The sequence below is a fragment of the Simochromis diagramma genome, unplaced genomic scaffold, assembly GCF_900408965.1.
Source record: "Simochromis diagramma unplaced genomic scaffold, fSimDia1.1 OVJJ01000216.1, whole genome shotgun sequence".
Taxonomy (NCBI): Eukaryota; Metazoa; Chordata; class Actinopteri; order Cichliformes; family Cichlidae; genus Simochromis; species Simochromis diagramma.
Window position 1 is genome coordinate 3,840,787 of NW_024386883.1, and position 20,539 is coordinate 3,861,325.

Genomic DNA, 20,539 nt, shown 5'->3' on the forward strand with positions numbered 1-20,539 from the left:
TACAACACAAATTACATCATATCAGTATCAGATTAAATACTTTACAGTATATTTTAACAGTAATCAGAAAAAATGTCATACCAGTGCAGTGTATCACATCCCGATTTACATTTATCAAATCTAGCAAGCAGACAATATAAAAATTTCCAAATATCATGCAGGGGACATTTAAATTAGCTTTTTTCTTGCAGCATCCTCGTCTAAAATTCGAAAAACACTGTTTACTTGCACAGTCTGCACTTTGTCTGTGGAGGGCAGCAAAGATGCCCGCAGTGTTTCAGCTTAAGAAGAAGAAAGAATTAACGGAAGTAAGCACAAGCGATTTCAAGTTTTTTGAGAATGTGACTGCTACTGCTGTTATGTGTATAGCAGTGTTTTAAAATATAAATTAAAATTTGTTTAACATTAATTCCCAAACGATGTCGCATGATAAGTGCAAACTTAAAATATTTTAGAATCCAAGCAAACCTACTGTATGACTTTATACTAATATATATATATATATATATATATACATATATATATATATATATATATATATATAAATAGCATTCAGATTATATACAAGCTAGTACATGCATATTAGTTCTTAATTTAAAAAAAAACATTTTTAGAACAACAAAACACCACAATCATCACCATGGTTTTGTTAATACACTCACAAAACCAAAGAAGAGTAAAAATCTATGATAGCAACAAGAAGTCGTACACATGACCCATGATTACGTAGTGGCTATTGTAAAATGCTCCAAGATCTAACCCCATACTTAAATTTTCTGTTCTTAGAAAGAAAGAATTCTTATCTGGGGTTTAAATTCACAACAACAAATATACATACAGGGGGAGGAGATAAGAAATATGACCACTTAATTCCGTAGATGAGCATTGTTCTGTAAAACTCAATTTTACACTGATGGACATATCTGAGGGAAATGTCCGTCTTATCTTTGCAAATTCCTGCAATTAGTTTGTCACAAGGCATATTTCAAGTACTTATTATCTATTGACTACAAAAATGCAAAGATCCTGTGACAACGAGCACTGATAATAGTCTTCGTTAGAAAAGCCAGTACCAATAGTTATCACCAAAACCCCAAAAGGCAGAATTATAAAACTTTGACACGGGCGCTTTACTTTGAAAGATGTAAACAGGAAGTCCAGACTTCCGGAACACGAGCGTGACCACTGGCGTTAGGTCTGTGTAATGAAATGCTGTCAGCTTTAGTAACTACAGAGTTATCATAGGAAATATACACTTTAAAGATTAATACATAGCCATGGGGGGTAAGAATAAACAGCGAACTAAAGGAAATGTTCGGGTGAGTTGCTCCCACTGTTTGTAAGACAGAGTGTTAAAGACAACAGCTAAAATTGCTAACAACAAAGCCGAAAACGAGCTAATGTAAACTTCTGATTATCACAACGCGTGACATAGCTGTGGTGTTTGATAGATGTAGCTAACCACACTTCGTTTTTTTCTTTCCCGCCACTAGCCGTCCAGCAGCGGCCGAGCTGCTGAGGTCCTGACCCGGGAAGGTGGCGTAATCCCGGCGTTTGTTGGCTTCGGTTCGACCGTCGCCTCGGAGCTGAGTTACGTTCCAGCTGTCCACGGCGCGGAAGACATAGACAACCTGGTAGATGCAGATTTCCGCCTGGTGCTCAGAAAATTGTCGAAGAGGGATGTTGTCACCAGACTCAAGGTGAGTTTAAACCCCAGCTGTAAGTTTAACTGTTATTCTGCTTGATGCCAGATACACAAACCCCGTCATGATTTCACTGTAAATAAGTCATATTACGCAAAACATATGCTGGGAGTTTAGCATATGTTTATATAAGCATATGAAACACTGCGAGTTTCAGTGAACAGCCACCAAATAAAAGTTTAACACTTAGAGTGAACACCAAATCTCCATACTGATGAAACTTTCCTCACCCAGCCAGGAAACTACTTGTCAGTCAATTGTCCAATTACATTTGAGTCGTCTCTGAAAATAGTTGATCTGTATGTAAACATGGTTACCTTTTTAAAACGGTGAATTCTGTACTTTTGATTAAACTTTTGAATTAAAGCAGCAAGTTTGTTTCAATCGTGTCTTGGTTGCTTGAGTTAAACTCCACTTTGTTGTGTACAGAGGTCACTTACAAAAACTTAACATTTGTTGAAATCTAACTGAAACGCAAATTGTAGCAGCTTACTCTCAACAGGAAAGAAATGACGTGATGACATCACACCTGTATTAGCCTCCTTAAACTGGCTTGCACTCCATAGCAGGATTTACTTTTCAGGATCTAAGTTTTAAATAGTCTCAGTGGTTTTGATGCCATCTTACTTAGCTTTTCAGTCATGGCTTGTGACCTTTGAAAGAACTTATCTTTTCACATAAGAGCTGCCCAGTCTGAACAGACTGATTAAAAACCTACATATTCTCACTTGCTTTCAGTTCTAGTTGAGCAGGGTACACTGTCTTTTTTTTTTTTTTATAATGCAAGCACAGTCTTACTTACTTTGTTTAATTTGATTGTTTTTAGTGTATATTTGTTGTTGATTTAGTGACTGTTGTGTATAGTGTATATTTCGTATAACAGCTGACATTGTTTGAAATGTGCTATAGAAATAAACTTTTGACTTTAGTTGACTTGACATAATTGCTATGTAAAAAGTTAAAAAAGCACACATACCCACACACATGTTACAAACAGTACCATAAAATACTGTGTGGACATGACTGTTAGATACGTTGTTTTTTGGTCCAAACTTGTCTGGTGATTATGTGTAATCTTCTCAGGCTGTGCAGGATTTTGGGTCCATGTGTCAGGAACGGGATGCCGATGTTGTCAAAGGGATCCTACCATACTGGCCAAGGATTTACTGCAAAATATCAGTGGTGAGCTGTCCATTTATTGGGAAATCATGATTAGTTTTCATATTATTTCGATTGTTATTATTGTTACTATTAATTTCAACTATTCTGGAAAAATAAATGACATTTAGTGCATAACAAACCACTCCAACCAGCTCAACAATTGTAGATTTTACGCTACTTCAGATTTCATATCAATCAATTCAATTATCCCTTTTTTACCAATGTGTAATTATAAAAATGTGTAAAATTATTTCTCACTAAGTGGCTGCCTAAAACTACACTAGAAGAACATTTTATATGAGATTTAAATATGTGTTTGTTTGTTCTTAGGGTGTGTCTATATTAAAAAAGGTTTTCTCTTCATAATGTCTGTCAGGATCACGATCGACGCATTAGGGAGGCTACCCAGCAGGCTTTTGAGCAGCTGGTGCTAAAAGTACGTCGCAGCTTGGCCCCATTTCTGAAAAGCTTGATGGGTCACTGGATTCTGTCCCAGTGTGACACCCACACACCTGCAGCCTCAGCTGCGTTCCAGGCCTTCCAGGCTGCTTTCTCACCCGCAAAACAGCCTGAAGCTATCAGCTTCTGCAAGGATGAAATCCTTAATGTGAGTAGAAGCGGTGGCATCATTGTGGACGTGGTGAATTTTCTGCTTTAGCTGAATTTAACATGCAATTGTTGTTTTTACATTGCAGGTACTTCAAGATGTTTTGTTGAAGGAAACGGCCGACACACTGAGTGATTCCCAGTATGCTAAGATTTCATCTCATTGTAGCACCTCTGTTCGTCCTTCTCACTGTGCGCCACGATGATAATGTATTCTGTCTTTGCTGAGGCACTGATTTTTACTTGTTCTCTAGAAGTTTGACGGAGGAGGAGAGGGAAGCCAAATATGTGCGCATGCTGACCAGTTCTCTGTTGGGGGTGAAGAGACTTCTCTCCCTGCTGCTCCAGGATGACAGGGCGGCCCTGGAGACAGGACTAGCACATCTTGTTAATTCTGGAAAGTTTTGGAAATATGGCAAACACAAGATTCCACAGGTACTAGCTGATTAGGCCTGATTTGAATGGTATTTGTTGTGTGCAAAAAACAAACCCTCAAAACAAACAAACAAGGTGTTTTTGCTGGGCTGTCACCTGCCAACAGAAAGCTTTAAATGCACCATGACATTAATTTCTGTTACTGTTTGTTTGCACGTTTTGGCTAAATCTGAACTGAATAAGCAACTATGAGAAGTTGCATCAGACCTGTTTGTGCTGCTAGAAACCACATATTACATGTCTAATATACTGTTGTAAAAATTACAACCGCAGGTGAGGGGGGCGTTTTTTGAGATGGTGTGTGCTCTGTGTGAGTTCACACCAGGACTGGTCCAGGCTGAAGCAGCGCGTCTCTGTCCCGCTGTCCTCCTCAGTATCGACGACACGGATCCTGTAGTGCTGCCCCCCGTGTGGGAGGCTGTTCTCCACGTTGTGTCTACAATCCATGTAAGCTCATGTTTAAAACATGTCCATGCAATAATGATAATACAGCTGGATTTCTGATATTAAAATGAAGTGAAAAAGTAGTGCAAGAAGACATTATGTTAAGCAACAACAAGTAGATGTGTTTTATTTTGTTGTTGTTTTGTCTGTGTGTGGTTTAGGATTGCTGGACACACGTGAATGCCAAGAAAGGCTTCTTGCCCAAACTTTGGGCTCTGTTAAAAGAGGGCGGCAAAGGCATGGCTAAAGCTTTACACCCGAATCTGATGCCGCTTCTTAGTAAACTGCCCCCAGAGGTCACTGATCCAAAGATGGACTTCTTCACCATGTTCTTCACTACATTCGCACAAGGGTAATTAGTTTATGTGTATATTTCTATCTGTTTTTTAAAGTGTATGCATGTATTATGTTGAATGAGAAAATTGTACAGGTCAAATTAATACACTCAGAAAGTAAATGTATTCCTTGAATTCTTTAGCAAGTCATTTGATGAATAATATTCTTATTACTCTTCATGTAACTTAATAATCTTTTGCACTATATAACCTCAATTGTGTGATTGTGTCAGTCTTTCTAGTGAGCGTGCAGTAACGAGCCCATCAGAAAGTGCGGCGATAGTGACATCTTTTGTTGAGTGCTTGAGATACTGCGTATTACAAAATGCAGAGGATGTGGACGACCAGGGGAAAATAAGGACCATGCTGAATTCACAGCAGGTGGAGTCACTCAGTCATGCATGCTTTTCCCATAATGGTAAAGCTAGCGAGGTTGGCATCTTTCTTACATTTGCTTTTGTCTTTTTGTAGCTTCTACCCCTACTTGAAAATGCTCTAAGAAATCCTTCCCTTCAGAATGGTCCTCTCTTCCTTTCGGTCACTGAAATGCTCATTTCCTGGGAGAAGAGGGTAGGTTTACAAAGGGAAGGTGAAGCCAGTGACAGCAAAGATGTCTTTCAAAGACTTCTGACAGACTTCTGGGAGGAACTTGGTCTTCTCTGTGTGAGTTATGTTGACAACGAGGAGGCAGATCCACAGGCTTTGGAAGGGATAGCCACCTTGCTACATGTAAGCTTACTTTTGAAAAGTCTCTTGCTCAAATGTATTCTCCACAGAAATGGCAATTTTGGCACTGAGGATGCAGGAGATCAATATGACTGTCAGAGCAATTTATGTCAAAAAAAGAAAAGGAAAAAAAGGTCATTAGGTAACAGATAAAGTGGCGCCAAAACAAATCTATTCTCTCCCGTGTTTCTCCAGGTGATGCGTTATCCTGAGAGGGTAAACAAAAAGCAAACGCAGAAGAAGAAATCTGTCAGGTTGTGTTTTTCTAAACCAGAAGAAAATGAGAAAACTGGAGTTGAGGGGGATGGTGCTGAGAAGCTTGCGCAGGCGGTGTCAGAGCTTGTGAATGAGAAAGCATTTGGGTCCCTACAGACGCAGCATTTTGAAGATGTAGTGTGCCAGCTGGCACAGCTGTGCCTGGTGCATGTGAATGAGAAAAACTCAGAGAGACATCTTGTTTTCCTCTCCCATCTTATGCTTTCTTTCCACACCCCCAGAGTTTTCAGTGTAAGTCATTTGTTTTTTAATTTTAATTGCAGAGAATTGTATTTTAATGTCAATCATTTATTCCTTCCTTTGATTTTTAGTGGTTGTGTTCTGCTAATCTTCTTTTTTTTTTTTACACCCAATGAATTTGTCTTCTTAATTGCAAAATCTGTGAAAACATTGTTTTTACAAATAGGTGTCATGATTTGCAAAACTGCCGACGGTAACGTTAATTATCTGTAATTTTAATGAAGTCTTAAATGTGAAAGAACCCTTGTATGACCCTTTGGATTCAATAGTGAAAATTATTTCATCCTTACCAGCTCTTATAGCTCATTGAAGGTTTCATTTTTTTCACCCTAACTGTGCTTCTCTTAGACATTGGTTGAATTGGATGACAAAATGACAAAAGACGAGAAGCAGAGGGATGAGGGGATTATGAAAAATCCAGCAGTGCAGTTCCTGTTGGAGCGGGTGGTGGTGTGGCTGGCTGAAAAGGGGCGCACAGACACCGAGCACCTGGTGGAGATGGTCTTCAGCTCGCTTCACTGCTGCAGTGGGCAGGAGACCAACGGCATCCTCAACCATATCACCACGGTGAGATGCAGATGTGAAACTTGATGTCGAGTCTTCACTATCATCAGGATCCCCACATTTGCTGGAGATTCATCTCAAACCTTTTTCCTGTGCTAATATTTTCACTCTTCACTCTGGTTTCTAGATGGGTCTGTCATGGGGAATTATCCTGCAGATTATTCAGAGGGTATGTGCTACTCACTCACTCATTTCTTTTTTCTTTTCTTCAGCTTGTTCCCTACATATATATCCAATTTATGATGCTGGAACTGTCTGTGCTGCTCTGCTATCTTTCCTGTCAGGCATGTACGGATCCGGAGACTCTGAAGAGCTGCAGTGATTGGCTAAAAGGTTCGGTTCTGGGTGAACAACTCCTGGGATTGACTGAGGAGCTCTGCAAGGTGGGGAGCAGCTCTTGCGACTCCATCTCTTCTGCAAGCGGCCACAGTTGGACGCTTATCAGCCTGGTCCTCTCTCAGCATCACAACAACGGTGAACACAAAATCAAACATTTCTACAAAAAGAAAATACTTTTTTTGTTTGCTTGTTTTACTCAAAAATCACGTGTTCTGTCTGTTTTACATATGCAGAGTCTCTGATCGGAGAGGTGTACATGGAGAAAATCTTGGAGAAACTCCACGCCACTCTGTCTGAGACCAAAAGCCTATCAGATAAAGGCAACATGGAGCCACTCATCTCATTCATTTGTGATGTGGCTTCCACGTTCTTCTCTTCTGTACAAGACTGCCTTCTTCTCGTCTCCGCTGAGGAGCTCTTGCTCACCGTCTTCCAGCTCACTGCTCAAGATCAGGCGCACACTCACTTATCTGGTGGGTATTTGCACAGTGCACAAGCCTCATGCATACTTGACAGGTATGATTTAAAAACAAACAAAGCAAAACTCATTTGTCGTGATATTGTTTTGATAGACTCACTTTTACATAAAATGAGGAAAGTGTGCGTGGCTGGGGTCCAGTCATTGGTCCAACACTGTGAATATGAGGTCAAAGAAGGCGGCTTCCTGCACAGTGCAGCTGTTTGGGTGAGGAAGCAGCTGCTTGCCACACCGCTGGATATGAAAGGGTAAGGAAATGCTTCTTTAAAAAATAAAGTGGTCTGTAATTGAACTAATTCTGACCTGTTTATTGCATGTGATGCATACTTGAAGAATCTTTTCCTGTCTTGTTGCAATTAAGATTTCCGGCTGTTATTTTGTTACAGCATACAGGTTCTAGTTTTGGCCGTACAAAGCGCGGTGGAGTCGATCATCTCTGTCTGTGATCAGGCGTCCTCCATCATCATCCAGTTCTTTACCCTCCTGATGCCCAGCCAGACAGAGTGGACAAGAATCAGGCGGGCCTTACCTCCTCAGGTCGGTAACCTTAATGCGCATCAGTTTTACTAAAGGGATCATTTGGGCGCTGGTAAACAATGGGCAAATATTTTAAACGGAAGAATTTTTTTAAAATGAAAGCTTGCAATTAAATATTTGATACTAATCCATAGTTCTACTCCTATTCTCTGTGTCTTCAGTGGATCAAAAGCCCTTTACTGTCTAGCCGTTTGCGAGATGTTTGTGAAAATCCCTCCATGGACATGTGGAAGTTCAGGGAGTTGAACAAGCTGCCAGCCCACCTGTGTGCCTGTGCTCTTTTAGGGAAGGTAGCACACAGTGCTGCATTCACACATGGTGGCCAGAGTGAGGCAGAAAGTCCTTCACTTCAACAAAACCTTACATACACAGGTAGACAAATTGAACAGAACATGAGCTACAGTTTTCCCTCAACTTAGTTTTTTTTGTTTTTATTCCGAGACTACATGATGTATTTTTTATTTGACAGACTATAATGTTTAATCCATTTTTTGATGCCCTTTTGTTCATTAGTTTCAGAACTACTTTACGCTCTGCAGTGGTGTAAGGAGTTAAACTACAGCCCTACGATGGTGTCGACATATCACAACATGCTGACTGACTGGGGCCTCTCAGAAGGGCTTAATGGACAGGTTCCAATGAAACTCCTGCTGGAGACTCTCTACACGAGGTGATATTTACTCACTAATTCCTGACAAAGAACAGATTTATTTAGCACTTGGCAAGACCAACCTGTGTCGTAAAATTCTGTATAAACAGAAGCTGATTTATTGAGTTTTCAGCTCTACTGGAAATATCTCATTTATGTTTTTTGCTCTGTCTTTGATTCACATCTCACTTTCTAGGCAGTAATTTAAAACACCATTCAGTGATTTATTTATTTATTTTTTTAAAATTGTCTTGTTGCCATTTAGGTCAGTGACAGAGGGAGGTCTGTGGTCTCTGACTCTAGAAAACTACATGCACAGCAACAGCTTGGAAGGCGCAGCAGTGAGGAAGCTTTATGGTAGTGCAAACAGGTCAGCAGTTGATCAGTTAAAATAGTTTAAATTCACGGATTTCACACTCAGAGCCGTCATGTGGCTGCTTTTGTAGCTGTGTTGCATATTCATAATTTTCTGTGTTTGACTAGTTTGTTCCCAGTGTCTCAAAGCAAACTGAACACACTCCAGGTACTCTGCCCCAGTATGAGCAATGAAGACAGGGAGAGTCTTGTAGCTTTGGCTACTGCTGGATTAGTCAACTGGCAGGAGGATGAAAGTAAGAACACACATATGAATATACACACAAATGCACACATGCTTATTTTGCGATTGAAGAAGTGAATAATAATTGTGCCTGTGTGTCTCAGATGTGTATGGGTGTCTGGCAGTGCTGCTGTGCTGTCTGAATGCCAGCACACAAGTAGAGGTTGTGCAGGCTATCCTGGCCACTGTGATGGAATGGAGGAACAGCAGGGAGGACTGGTTCCTCTTTAGCTGGTAATGTAACTGCATAAGCTGTTTATTAATCTCTCGAAACACAAAGTTTGTGTACACTGATATCAAAACCCTCAACAGCTGAAGTTTATAACATCTCGATAACATTGGTTATCGTATTCCAGGGGTCACGGGATAAAGTAAGAAGCAAATGAGCAGTTCCAAAATGCTAAAGTCTTATAGGGGGTTCTTGGTAAAATGTGGTTTGTACCTACTAAACGAGATGATTCACATGAATGTTAATTTGACACATACCCCTTGCACCACTGGCATCTGTAAAATATGCTGGAAAACAAGTCCTACTATAAGATAAGGTAAGATTAAATTAGCTATACTTTATACCAGATTTGGTCAATTCTTTTAAAGAATGGTATATTCTTCAATAAAGTTAAAAACGGTTACAATTGGTTAAATTGTGTGACTCACTGGTGTATTTTCTACTGGTTTTGACTGCTTTTTCTATTTCACATGTTTTAGTGACCTGTCCAAAGCAACTTCAGAGCAGTTGAACCTTAGTGTGGAGATCATGCGGTTCCTGTCCTGGCTGGTGACTCGCTGTCCAGCAATTCTAGGGGGAAGCCAGTGGGACTTCCTGCTGTGCTCTATGTTGGCATGGTTGGAGGTGAGATGTATCTCATAGATGAGCCTTTTTCACATATACACCGCAGTCAAAAATCGTTCTAAACTTTAGCCTGCTGAGCGTCATGCGAAAACAGAAACGTCCAAATCGGTATGCTCAGGCATTAAACGGATTATCCTCCAGCTGTCTTCGCACTGCAGAGTCCCAAACATTGTTTGGAGTTTATCTGTGAAAACGGCTGGTTTTTTTTGTTGTCACTGTATTTAAATTGTTAGTCTTTGTTGTGATACTCTGCTACTCCCAGAATGTTTATTTCTCACAGTCTTCGACTTTATTTGCTTGGTTTCAATCTCAGACTGCCAGTGAGAATGTTGGAAGTCTATGGAACCCATGGGTGCAGCTGTTTGTGTGCGAGAACGCTGGATTGATAGTGAAGCTGAATGAGTTCTTCACAACATTATCTTCGTCCAATATAGCAGACAAGCTGCCACCAGAACTGGCTGGCGAATGGACAGATTTCTTTGTAGAGGGAATCTACAACCTGCTGTTACCGCTGCCTGTCAGTATCACAGGTATGTGTCTATATGGTGTTTTTTTTCCAATTTTGCTAAACATTAGATAGCACATATCCTGTGTGTAACTGAATAGTACATTTTTGATCCAGAGATTCAGTCGGAAATTGTGGAAGAAAGTTGATACCTCAGTCACGCCTCTAAAGTTGAAAGTGGACAAACATTATCAGCAAGAGCAGAGAGTGGTGTGAAAGTGTTTGACCCTCTTCCTGAGTTCCTCTTCTTTTATATGCATGTCACATTTAAATGTTTCAGATTATCAAACACATTTAACCTCCTAGGACCTGGCGTCCACATATGTGGACATCACATTTTGGGTTATTTAGACCAAAATACTCAATTTTGCTCTTCAAGGGGCTGATATCCACTTACGAGGACATTATACTGCTACTGTTCTATCAAAATTTTAAACAAATATCCTCATATGTGGCTCTGATTTTTCATAAAAACAAAAGGTTAAAAAAAAATCTGGTAGTTCTTTGTTTTTACATTTATCGGGCCCCAATCAGCCCAAATATCAAAGAGAAATTAAAATTGCATGCCGTGGAAGAGTTCGGGTCTTAGGAGGTTAAATATTAGACAAAGATAACACAAGTAAACACAAAGTGCAGTTTCTAAATTAAGGTATTTATTGTTAAGGGGAAACAAAATCCAAACTTACATGGCCCTTTGTGAATAAATGATCTGATTAAACCTAATAACTGGTTGGGCCACCCTTAGCAGCAACAACTGTAATCAAGCTTTTGTGATAACTGGCAACGAGTCTTTTACAGCGCTGTGGAGGAATTTTGACGCACTCATCTTTGCAGAATTGTTGTAATTCAGAAACGTTGGAGGGTTTTCGAGCATGAACTGCCTTTTTAAGGTCGTTGATTTTGTCTAAGCTGCTCCAAAGTCTTTATTTTGTTTTTCTTAAGCCATTCTGAGGTGGACTTGCTGGTGTGTTTTGGATCATAGTCCTGTTATAAGAACCAAGTGCGCTTTAGCTTGAGGTCACAAACAGATGGCCGGATGTTCTCCTTCAGGATGTTTTGGTAGACAGCAGAATTGATGGTTCCATTTACCACAGACAGTCTTTCAGGTCCTCAGGCAGCAAAACAGCCCCAGACCATCACACTACCACTACCATTTTTACTGTTGGTGTGATGTCCTTTTCTGCAATGCTGTGTTATTTTTACACTAGATGTAATGGGACACACACCTTCCAGAAAGTTCAACTTTTGTCTTGTCAGTATTTTCCCAAAAGTCTTGGGAATCATCAAGATGTTTTCTGGTAAATCTTTTGCTCAGCAGTAGGTTTTGTCTTGGAACTCTGCCATGCTGGCCATTCTTTCCCATTTTCTGTCTTATGGTGGAGTCATGAACACTCACCTTAACTGAGGCGAGTGAGACCTGCAGTTCTTTGGATGTTGTTCTGGGGTCTTTTGTGACCTTTTGGATGGGTCGTCGCTGTGCTCTTTGGGTAATTGTGGTCGGCCAGCCACCCCTGAGAAGGTTCACCGCTGTCCATGTTTTTGCCTCATAATGGCTCTCACTGTGGTCTCACATGATGTCGATCTTTTGGTGTGCTCCACTTTGTGAGGTAGGTTTCATTTAAGTGATTTCTTGATTGAGAACAGGCGTTGCAGTAATCAACCCCACCCCACCAATAATAAAGTTTAAAGTAAAAACATGTGGCAGACAGTGTGCAATATGAATCTCCAGAGGTTTTTTTAATCTCCTCAGCGGCTTCATGGTGTAGTAGTTAACAGTTTGCCTGTGTGTGAAAGATCCCTGGTTTGAGACCTGGAGCAGACACGAGTCCCTCAGAGGGTTTCATCTGAAGAGGCAAAATCTGTGCCAAATCAAATAAAGTGGATCGGTTGAAGAAGAAGACAGATGTTTTAGCTCCTGACAGTAAAGGACTTCAAATTTAGTGGAATTAACTCACTGTCATTAGATAAATTTATATGTAGATGTTTTAATTTCTGTATACCATTTAATATATGCAGTATTATAGCATGTATGATATTTAATGTCGGTTATTTACATATGCACAAGTGCATAATGAGTGTAAGTAATTGTCTTTTTCTAATACCAAAAAAACATATCTCTCTATTATATGGTTTAGGAAGATGATGTACATGTTAAAACATTACGTAGTCCTGTATGTAGTACTCTAATCATTCTCTTTGTTATGTTATTCAGAGGCCTTTGCTGAACCAGATGACCCCGTGTTCCCTTTGGCAGTACTGCAGTCAGTCGGTGTTGCACTGACGCATGTACCTGTGCAGCAGCTAACCCAAAACTCGCTGCCACCGCGCTTCATAGCGGACCAGAAGACGAACCTGCCAGAGCCTCTTCAAACACTCCTCAACACTTTCTGTCCTCTGCTCCTGTTTAAGGCCAGACCTCTTCAGATCGCCGTCTACCACATATTGGAAAAGTGAGGATTTTGAATATACAGTGTTATATTTGTCCTGAAAACTTGAGTGCCTGCAGGCATTTGCACATAGTCCCCTCACGTATACGGTAAGGTATAAAAAATGAATGTACTTTCTTCTTGTCAATGCAGGGTCATGCCTCAGCTGCCCGAGTGTGATGGAGAAGGCGACAACAATAAATCTGACGACGACAGAGATGAGCCATGCCTGTAAGTCATTTGGGATCGTCTTGTTGCACAGTTGCAATGGTTTCTTTTCCACTTTCTTTGTTTTGTCATATACAAAATATTGTCAGGTTTTGTTATAAGTAAAATTTTTAAGCGATTCTTACAGTTAGATCTTGTGTTCAGGTCTCCTCCAGCGTCTCTGATGGCCATCCTGTCAACCTGTGAAGAGCTGTGTGATAACATCCTGTCAGGCATTCAGGTGGGAGAGTTTGCAGTGGTCCAGCCTCTCAGTGTGGAGTACTCCTGCATACTAGGATACTTGCTGTCCTGGAAGCTGCTTCTCACTTTTTTTAAATCCTCACCGTCGCATGTGAGTCACAAGATGGAATTTTAAATTTAATTGTATGACAGAATATGAGCAAGCCATATTAGTTCTGTGGTGAGAATGAGATTTGATGAGGGTATTTTTCAAAATATTAACTTGTCTTAATAATTTCTGCAGCTGCGTGCCAATTATGCCCAGTACCTTAAGAGAAGCTGCTCCCTTAACAAACTCCTTCTCCACGTCTTCAAACTGATGCCCGAGAACCCGGCCTATCCAGGCCAGGAGGCAGAGGCGAGGGAGACTAAAACCTTCTTCACAGAGAGCCTGAATCTGGCTGTTGACAGTAAGCAACATATACACACCTACAGTTACGAGACAAAGTTTAACCCATTAGATTACCAAGATTTCAGCGCTGGTTCACAAGTGAATATGTTCACCAGTGACTGTCAGTAAACCGTTGTTTTCACAGTATCTCCCATCAGTTAATTCAGTGGCCATTGAAAAACAAGGGTTAGGATTGTTCATAACGGGTATATCAGCACCTTTGCCTTTGCGCCTTGCTCTCTGTTTACACTGGTATTGTATCACCAAAGCCAGTTTGTGTATCGATTTCTCACTTCCCTCATCCCTATCGTAACCTCGGCCTATAAATGTGGTGTTTCCAAGGAGTTCTCAACCTTTCTCTTGAGAGCATATGTAGCTGTTTTTGTACTTAAACATCAGATTTAAATATCGCCTCCTGTTCTTCTTCCCTGTAGAGTGTGACAGTGTTGAGTGGGAGCTCCCTCACCTGGCTTGCAGTGTGTACTACAGCACAGTGCAAGACCTGCCTGCCATGGTTCGACTGTGGTGGAATAGCCAGGAGAAGAGAGTGAGCGCAGCCGTGGAGAAGTTCACGATTAAATACATCAGTCCTGTTCTCTCAGCCCAGGAGATCTCATCTGTCCACACCAGCACTCAAATGTTTGACAGCATGACTGTAAGTTTACTTAGTTATTACTTAGTTAAAGAGCTTAAAATTTCCAAGTTAGTTTGAGCACCAAATCTGTTGTCTTGTTGGTACAGATTTCTTTTTTTTATTCAAGTTACAATCTGAAACCTTTTGCAATTAATTGATATTAAAAAACTATTGCAGAATTCTCATATAATTCTAATATGCCGTTTCAGCTTTTTATAAATTGTGTCATTTAAAATGCAATAATAGCATAAGATGAGCGTTTCCTCCACTACTCCGTCTACTTTGTTCATTTTTAAGCTTTCATTATTCACATCCTCACTGCCAAAAACACACCGAGACCTCTTCTCTTCATTTTGAATGGCTTTTATGAAGCCGCTGTTGACACACTGTTTCTCATGTTTTCAATTTTTTAACATCACAAAGTTAACATGAAGTGGAATCATAGAAATCAGAATCAATGAAACTCAGCCACACAGCCTGGAACCGAGTATATGAGCTGAACACTCTAGTGTAGCTGAAATAGCCGACTCGTCTTACATTTTAAATAGGAAAATGTATTCACACATAATAACTTTCTTTTAGATTGTTCTCTGGCATTTTCAGAAAATTACAAAAAAATAATGAAACAATAACCAGCAGCTCCCTTGGGTCGCAACCCTACTTTGGGGAAGAGGCGTAGTAAACAATGGCATTTCTGCAGTTTACAGTCCAGATGTTTAACTTTTCTGAGCTGGCCTCTGGGCTTTTTTTTTTTTTTCTTTTCTTTTACTATGTGAAATTCCTCATCTTCTCTGCACTGAACCGTTTGCAGTTACTTACGCGATCTTGTCAAAATCTGCAGATGCCTTCTTCTTAGCCTGTGGTAAAAGGTTTTTGTAGTAATAAACACTGAAGATGAATAAATCCTGCAGTGCTACACCTGCCTCACATTTGGAGTATAATGATGCACAAACAATAGTTTCTGTTAAATCGAATTTAATGAACCCTCACTTGACAATAATGCATTCAGTTCATTAAGTAGGATCCTGGCATTTAATTATATAGCAGGTGGCTGATTGTTTAACTGAAAGACCCCCAGTGAAAACGGTGAAAACGTGCTTTTTTTTTTTCTCTCTTTTCTTTGTGCCCCAGGTCAAGGCCCGCTCAGCAGCACGGGAGGTGATTGCCACCTATTCTGTGGATGATATCTTCATTGAGTTGGTGATTCAGCTTCCACAGAATTACCCTTTGGGTTCTATCGCTGTGGAGAGTGGGAGGCGTGTGGGTGTTGCCGTGCAGCAGTGGAGGAACTGGATGCTACAGCTGAGCACCTACCTAACACATCAGGTACACAAAAAGAAACAAACAAAAAGTATATATGCAAGAAGCTGCTGTAATAAGTTGGGGTGTTGTTTTTCAACCCTTGTTGTTTGTATTATATCCTGATAAAGTAAAGTTTGTTGAGTAGAAAGGCCAGTGCTGGCACTACAGGGCTGTGCAGATACTTTCTTTTCAGATAACGGCTAAGAAAAAGAATACAAAACCACTGAGAAAATGTAATTATATGTGCTCTTTTAGAATGGCAGTATAATGGAGGGTCTGGCTCTGTGGAAGAACAATGTGGATAAGCGTTTTGAGGGAATAGAGGACTGCATGATCTGCTTCTCCGTCATCCACGGATCCAACTACTCTCTGCCGAAGAAGGCTTGCCGCACATGCAAAAAGAAGTTCCACTCTGCGTGTTTGGTGAGATATTGATATATTTTATAAATATTCATTTATCTTTTATCAGTCTTTATAGAGATCACTGACCATGAACTGCAGCCTGTCTATTAGTAACAATATTTTTTTTCCTCTTCTTGCTACAGTACAAATGGTTCACTTCCAGCAACAAGTCCACCTGTCCACTCTGCAGAGAGACCTTTTTTTAAACGCAGTCTGATGACCTTGGCTGAAAAGACGACTGTTCTTTTAATGAACCGCAGCTGGATTGACATTGATTACGTGAAGGTTATTACAAAACTCAAACTTAAGGTCGAACTTATTAGATCAGTGAAATGAACGGCCTCGTTTGGATCGAAAAATAATGCGGAAATCGAAAGTAAAATCCACCAGAATCTAGTTCTAATTGTAATTTCAGAACGTTTCTGTCTGTATTCACAGTCCAGTTGGTTCATTTGCTTTGTTTATCCCAGTGCATTACTGTACTGTATATATCCAGCATCAGCTGCTCCCTGCTGGTGTTGCGCTGATTTTTTTCTGTAGTCTGATTTGTTCCATCTTTGAAAATGCACAGGTGTGCAACAAAAAAAAGTTGCAAAGTTGAAAAATGAGAGCTGGTCGTGCTTCAATCATTAAGAAGCAGCTGTTTTAATTAGTAGGTCTGTAAGCTTAAAAAATAAAGAGAGATTTAGTTGAAGGATTACAATGGCTAGGAGGATTTTCACCAATATTTCCTAATATTTAGGAGTGTACAAAGATGATGTGTGATTTAATTCCATGCATTTCATCTCTGAAACGCATGAACGAGAGCTTCATTGAGGTGGTTTTTAATATGAACACGATTATTCTAAAATATAGCGCAACTTAATGTTATGTGTCCACCCTGTGCCTGCAGAAAGCTGTAAATGGTGATTGAAAGTAAATAAAATACAATTTGATTAATGCGTGTCTTCGATTCAATGCAGCAGAGCTGAACAAAGAATAGATGCAGGAAAATAAACTCTTAAGCTGTGTTCCACAGAAAATTATGTTGTTTTTACTGTCAAAAGTTTATGCTTGTTACCATCAATAGTCGTCACGGTGATGTATACCGTATAGCAAGTTGCTTTTGTATAGGAACACAAAAGGCTGGCCTTGAAGTCTCCCAGGATGTTACAGACAAAGACCAGGTGGAGAATTATAAATAAATATATCAGTTTTTCTGATGACTGAGTCATGCAATAGAGGAGAGTGCATATGCGGGGATTCATAAAGGTAAAAAAAAAAGACTGCCCTTGTATTTCTTCACCTTTTGCATGCACAGACTTTTACTCTCGAATCTACAAAGTTTTATACCTCTGGTGTATTGTTGCAGTCATCATCTATAAAATCACTTTTCTTGTTAGCTAGGAAAGTGCAGAGCCCAGGGCCTGATTCTGTAACTAAAGACAATATGTTCACAGGAGGAACAAACTGTAAAAACGTATGGCTTAAAGGATAAACCCATGACTTAACATATGGTAAGAGATGTGATACTGACTTGGGCCACTACCTGCTAAAGAGAAGTGTCTGTATAAAAGTATATAGGTTAACAAGGGTGATATTTATGGCATGCATCACCTGAAAACCTTATTTAAAGTCAGCTTAAATGACACGTGTGCTTCCATGAACTGTTTGGTGAACCTTAGCTTCTAGTTACACTTGTATAGTATTTTATATCCATGCATTTATAACTGTAAGTAACCTGTGCTAGTTTCCCAGAAAAGATTGTAATTAGCCTCAGCCTGCGACTGCTGCACAAGTCTCCCAAGCTCATTTATCTTGGGCCCACCTCCTCCTCATGTTGAATAATTTATCTGTTTAATGGAGGCTTGCTCTCATCACAGTTGTTCCTATGGAATTAATTATGACAGATTAAGCATGATCAATGAATTAATCCCTATCATTTGGTCTGCTGTCTATGCGTGTGCGCAGGCATGTGTGGATTTGTAATTCATTATAGCAGCCAGAATTTATCGATAACCTACAGCCAGCATCCATCATCATCTGCCCTTGACCTTTTTAATAGCTATTGATCTGTTTGCCATGGATAAATATTTATACCACACCCCCCCTCTCCCTCCTGAGTTTTGACAGAAACACTCACACCAACAGCCTCAAATCTTACTGCTCATTATCTGGTTGATTAAGCAGTGGTGCAAATGTTATGAGCTACAATACAGTTCTGTTTGAAGCTTGTTCAAACCAGAACCACGTCAATCCTCACCGGAAGATGGCAGTATTATCACAAAGACCGGCTGACGTCCTGTGACTTAAGAGGTGCTATTTGAGGAAATGTGGCCATATTAACCTAGAAGAAAAGGGATTATTGTTCTGGGTCTGTCTAGGGAGATTAAATTACCTATGAAGGATCAAATTTCTGTTGTAAAATGTTCTGTCTCAAGTTACTTTTCAAACAAATAGTTTTTCATTTCATTCAAATAATTAATGTGAAATTTAAAAGGGAAATTAAAAAGAGATCACAGAGGGATTATTACCCTACTATCTCTAATTACTCTAATGAATTTGATTCATATTTTAAGTCACAATGCTAGCAGCTTTTGAATAGGACAGTTGCAGAGGTTAATTATTTCTAATCTGCTTCTACAGATTATTGGGAGACTGTCGATCGAGACAATAGATCAGATGTCACATGCATCTCTCGTCTAAACACTAAAAGAGCTTTTGATGCCATCCATCCATTCGTTTGCTGTCCTCGTACACTGACCCACTTGCATGAAACTGCTGTACTAGTGCAAGCTAATTAGAAGAAACCCTGTCTACAACAAGTCAGTCCAGTGGCCTCTCTGGCCTTCGAGCTTGATCAATGTAGACTTGGTTACTTCATAATTAGCCAGGCCTAGTTAGCTCTCATTTAGCTCTCTCTGACCCATTTTTGAGACTCTTAGCATTCCAAACCATTTGTAGGAGGCTTGACCCATCACAGTCACACCACTCCGCAACACTGCAGGCAACTGCTCAGCTCTGGAAATGGCTTTGAATTACTGTGTGTGTGTGTGTGTGTGTGTGTGTGTGTGTGTGTGTGTGTGTGTGTGTGTGTGTGTGTGTCTTACACGTACACATATCACAGTCAGTATGACTCTACTCATATTAGTTTTATTGAAATTAATCCCAAATAGTCATTTCATTGGCATCTGCATGTCCTCTCTGTGTAGCTCTCTCCCATGTTCCCCATCGTACAACAAATTATATGTGTTTGGACGTAATCCTGGGAATTTCTGGAGTTCGTTTAGGCTGAACCAAAGTGGTTTGCCTTAACATTTTGTGTTCATATAATGAAGTTTAAAAAAGCAATGATTATTGACCTCAGTCTATTGGCTCATAGACATGCATTTGTATTAGTCATTATGCCTGGGAGAGGCTTGCCTGTGCTGCCACAGTTTAAATCTACTGTTATTACTCTGTCATCGCGCACAGGCCTTTTATAGTTTTCTATTACTGCTGCCATGTTATAGCAGCAGTGGAGGACACCAAAGACCGGGTGACTGAAATTGCTGTTTTCAAAAGACTGGCTGTGATCCAGAAGCACCGTGAGTAGATTTAAAACGAATCTATGTCTGGAGACTAAACTGATAAGAGAAAAGGTAAAGAATTACAGAGACATGCAATATATCATGACATGATATTGTTTTACGAGGAAAAAATATATATAACTGGTTTCGATCGTTGTGCCTGGATAATCTATTTGTATGACTACTGAAAACATATATTTGCTTTTCTTCTTTCCCATGATTACTCTGATAAGCACTGACATTCACAGTCAAGAAGCACATGTGCGCCAACAAATACGACCGCCTGTGTGCTGTTTGCCCCATCAGTAAACCTTCTACATGCAGCTTCAGTCAACCAACCACAAAGTAGGGCCCCGAGTTTACAAGTAACAGCCCAAGAGAACCCTAAAAGGAATGTGAGCATGGCCAAATCCTCTTAGATGCAACTAGGACAAACGCATGAGTGGTACTTCTTGAATATTTTAGGTTGCATGTGTTAACTCCTGCACACGAGCTAAATGGGCACTTGCTCAGCCCCTTCTGCAGCGCTATTGTTTTCTTAAGCAGTAGGTTAGGGATGGATCTACTCTGCTCTTTGTGACTCGGTGCAAAGGAAGCAATTAAGCAGCAAAAATTCACCTACCGATCTCTATATTGAGAGAAACCCACAGGCATGTCCATATATTGTACAAATGTTCTATATATAGTGATGGGGGGTAAGAAAATAGGCTTCCATTCCCTCTGGCAAAATTTGATTTAGTGTTCTATTTAAATGGCCACACTTTTTTAAAGAGAGGCTGGTGTTTCCATAGCTGAGCCCAAGGCATTTAGATAGATCATGCTGCAGAGTAACAAGACATTTACCATACCCCACAGACAGTGCACCAGAAAACACAGAAAACTCCAAAATATAGTTCTGCATTTAAATCCCACAATTAGCGCCTGTTTTAATCATCCAGAC

The 20,539-nt window shown here is 40.1% G+C and overlaps 1 protein-coding gene across 1 annotated transcript; it reads left to right on the plus strand.

Moving 5' to 3' along the window:
* Positions 1-1,143: 1,143 nt before the first annotated feature.
* On the plus strand, positions 1,144-16,990 carry ltn1 (listerin E3 ubiquitin protein ligase 1). The gene is made up of 32 exons (XM_040033145.1): positions 1,144-1,319; positions 1,494-1,700; positions 2,787-2,885; positions 3,241-3,471; positions 3,560-3,612; positions 3,725-3,905; positions 4,179-4,352; positions 4,511-4,701; positions 4,918-5,065; positions 5,156-5,413; positions 5,606-5,917; positions 6,275-6,493; positions 6,618-6,659; positions 6,775-6,964; positions 7,063-7,302; positions 7,402-7,555; positions 7,694-7,844; positions 8,006-8,216; positions 8,358-8,514; positions 8,759-8,863; positions 8,977-9,104; positions 9,196-9,325; positions 9,800-9,944; positions 10,258-10,474; positions 12,662-12,899; positions 13,029-13,106; positions 13,248-13,434; positions 13,567-13,732; positions 14,148-14,368; positions 15,479-15,673; positions 15,905-16,072; positions 16,195-16,990. The coding sequence occupies exons 1-32, from the start codon at positions 1,278-1,280 to the stop codon at positions 16,255-16,257; spliced, it is 5,301 nt and encodes a 1,766-aa protein (XP_039889079.1). The 5' UTR covers positions 1,144-1,277; the 3' UTR covers positions 16,258-16,990.
* Positions 16,991-20,539: the final 3,549 nt, after the last annotated feature.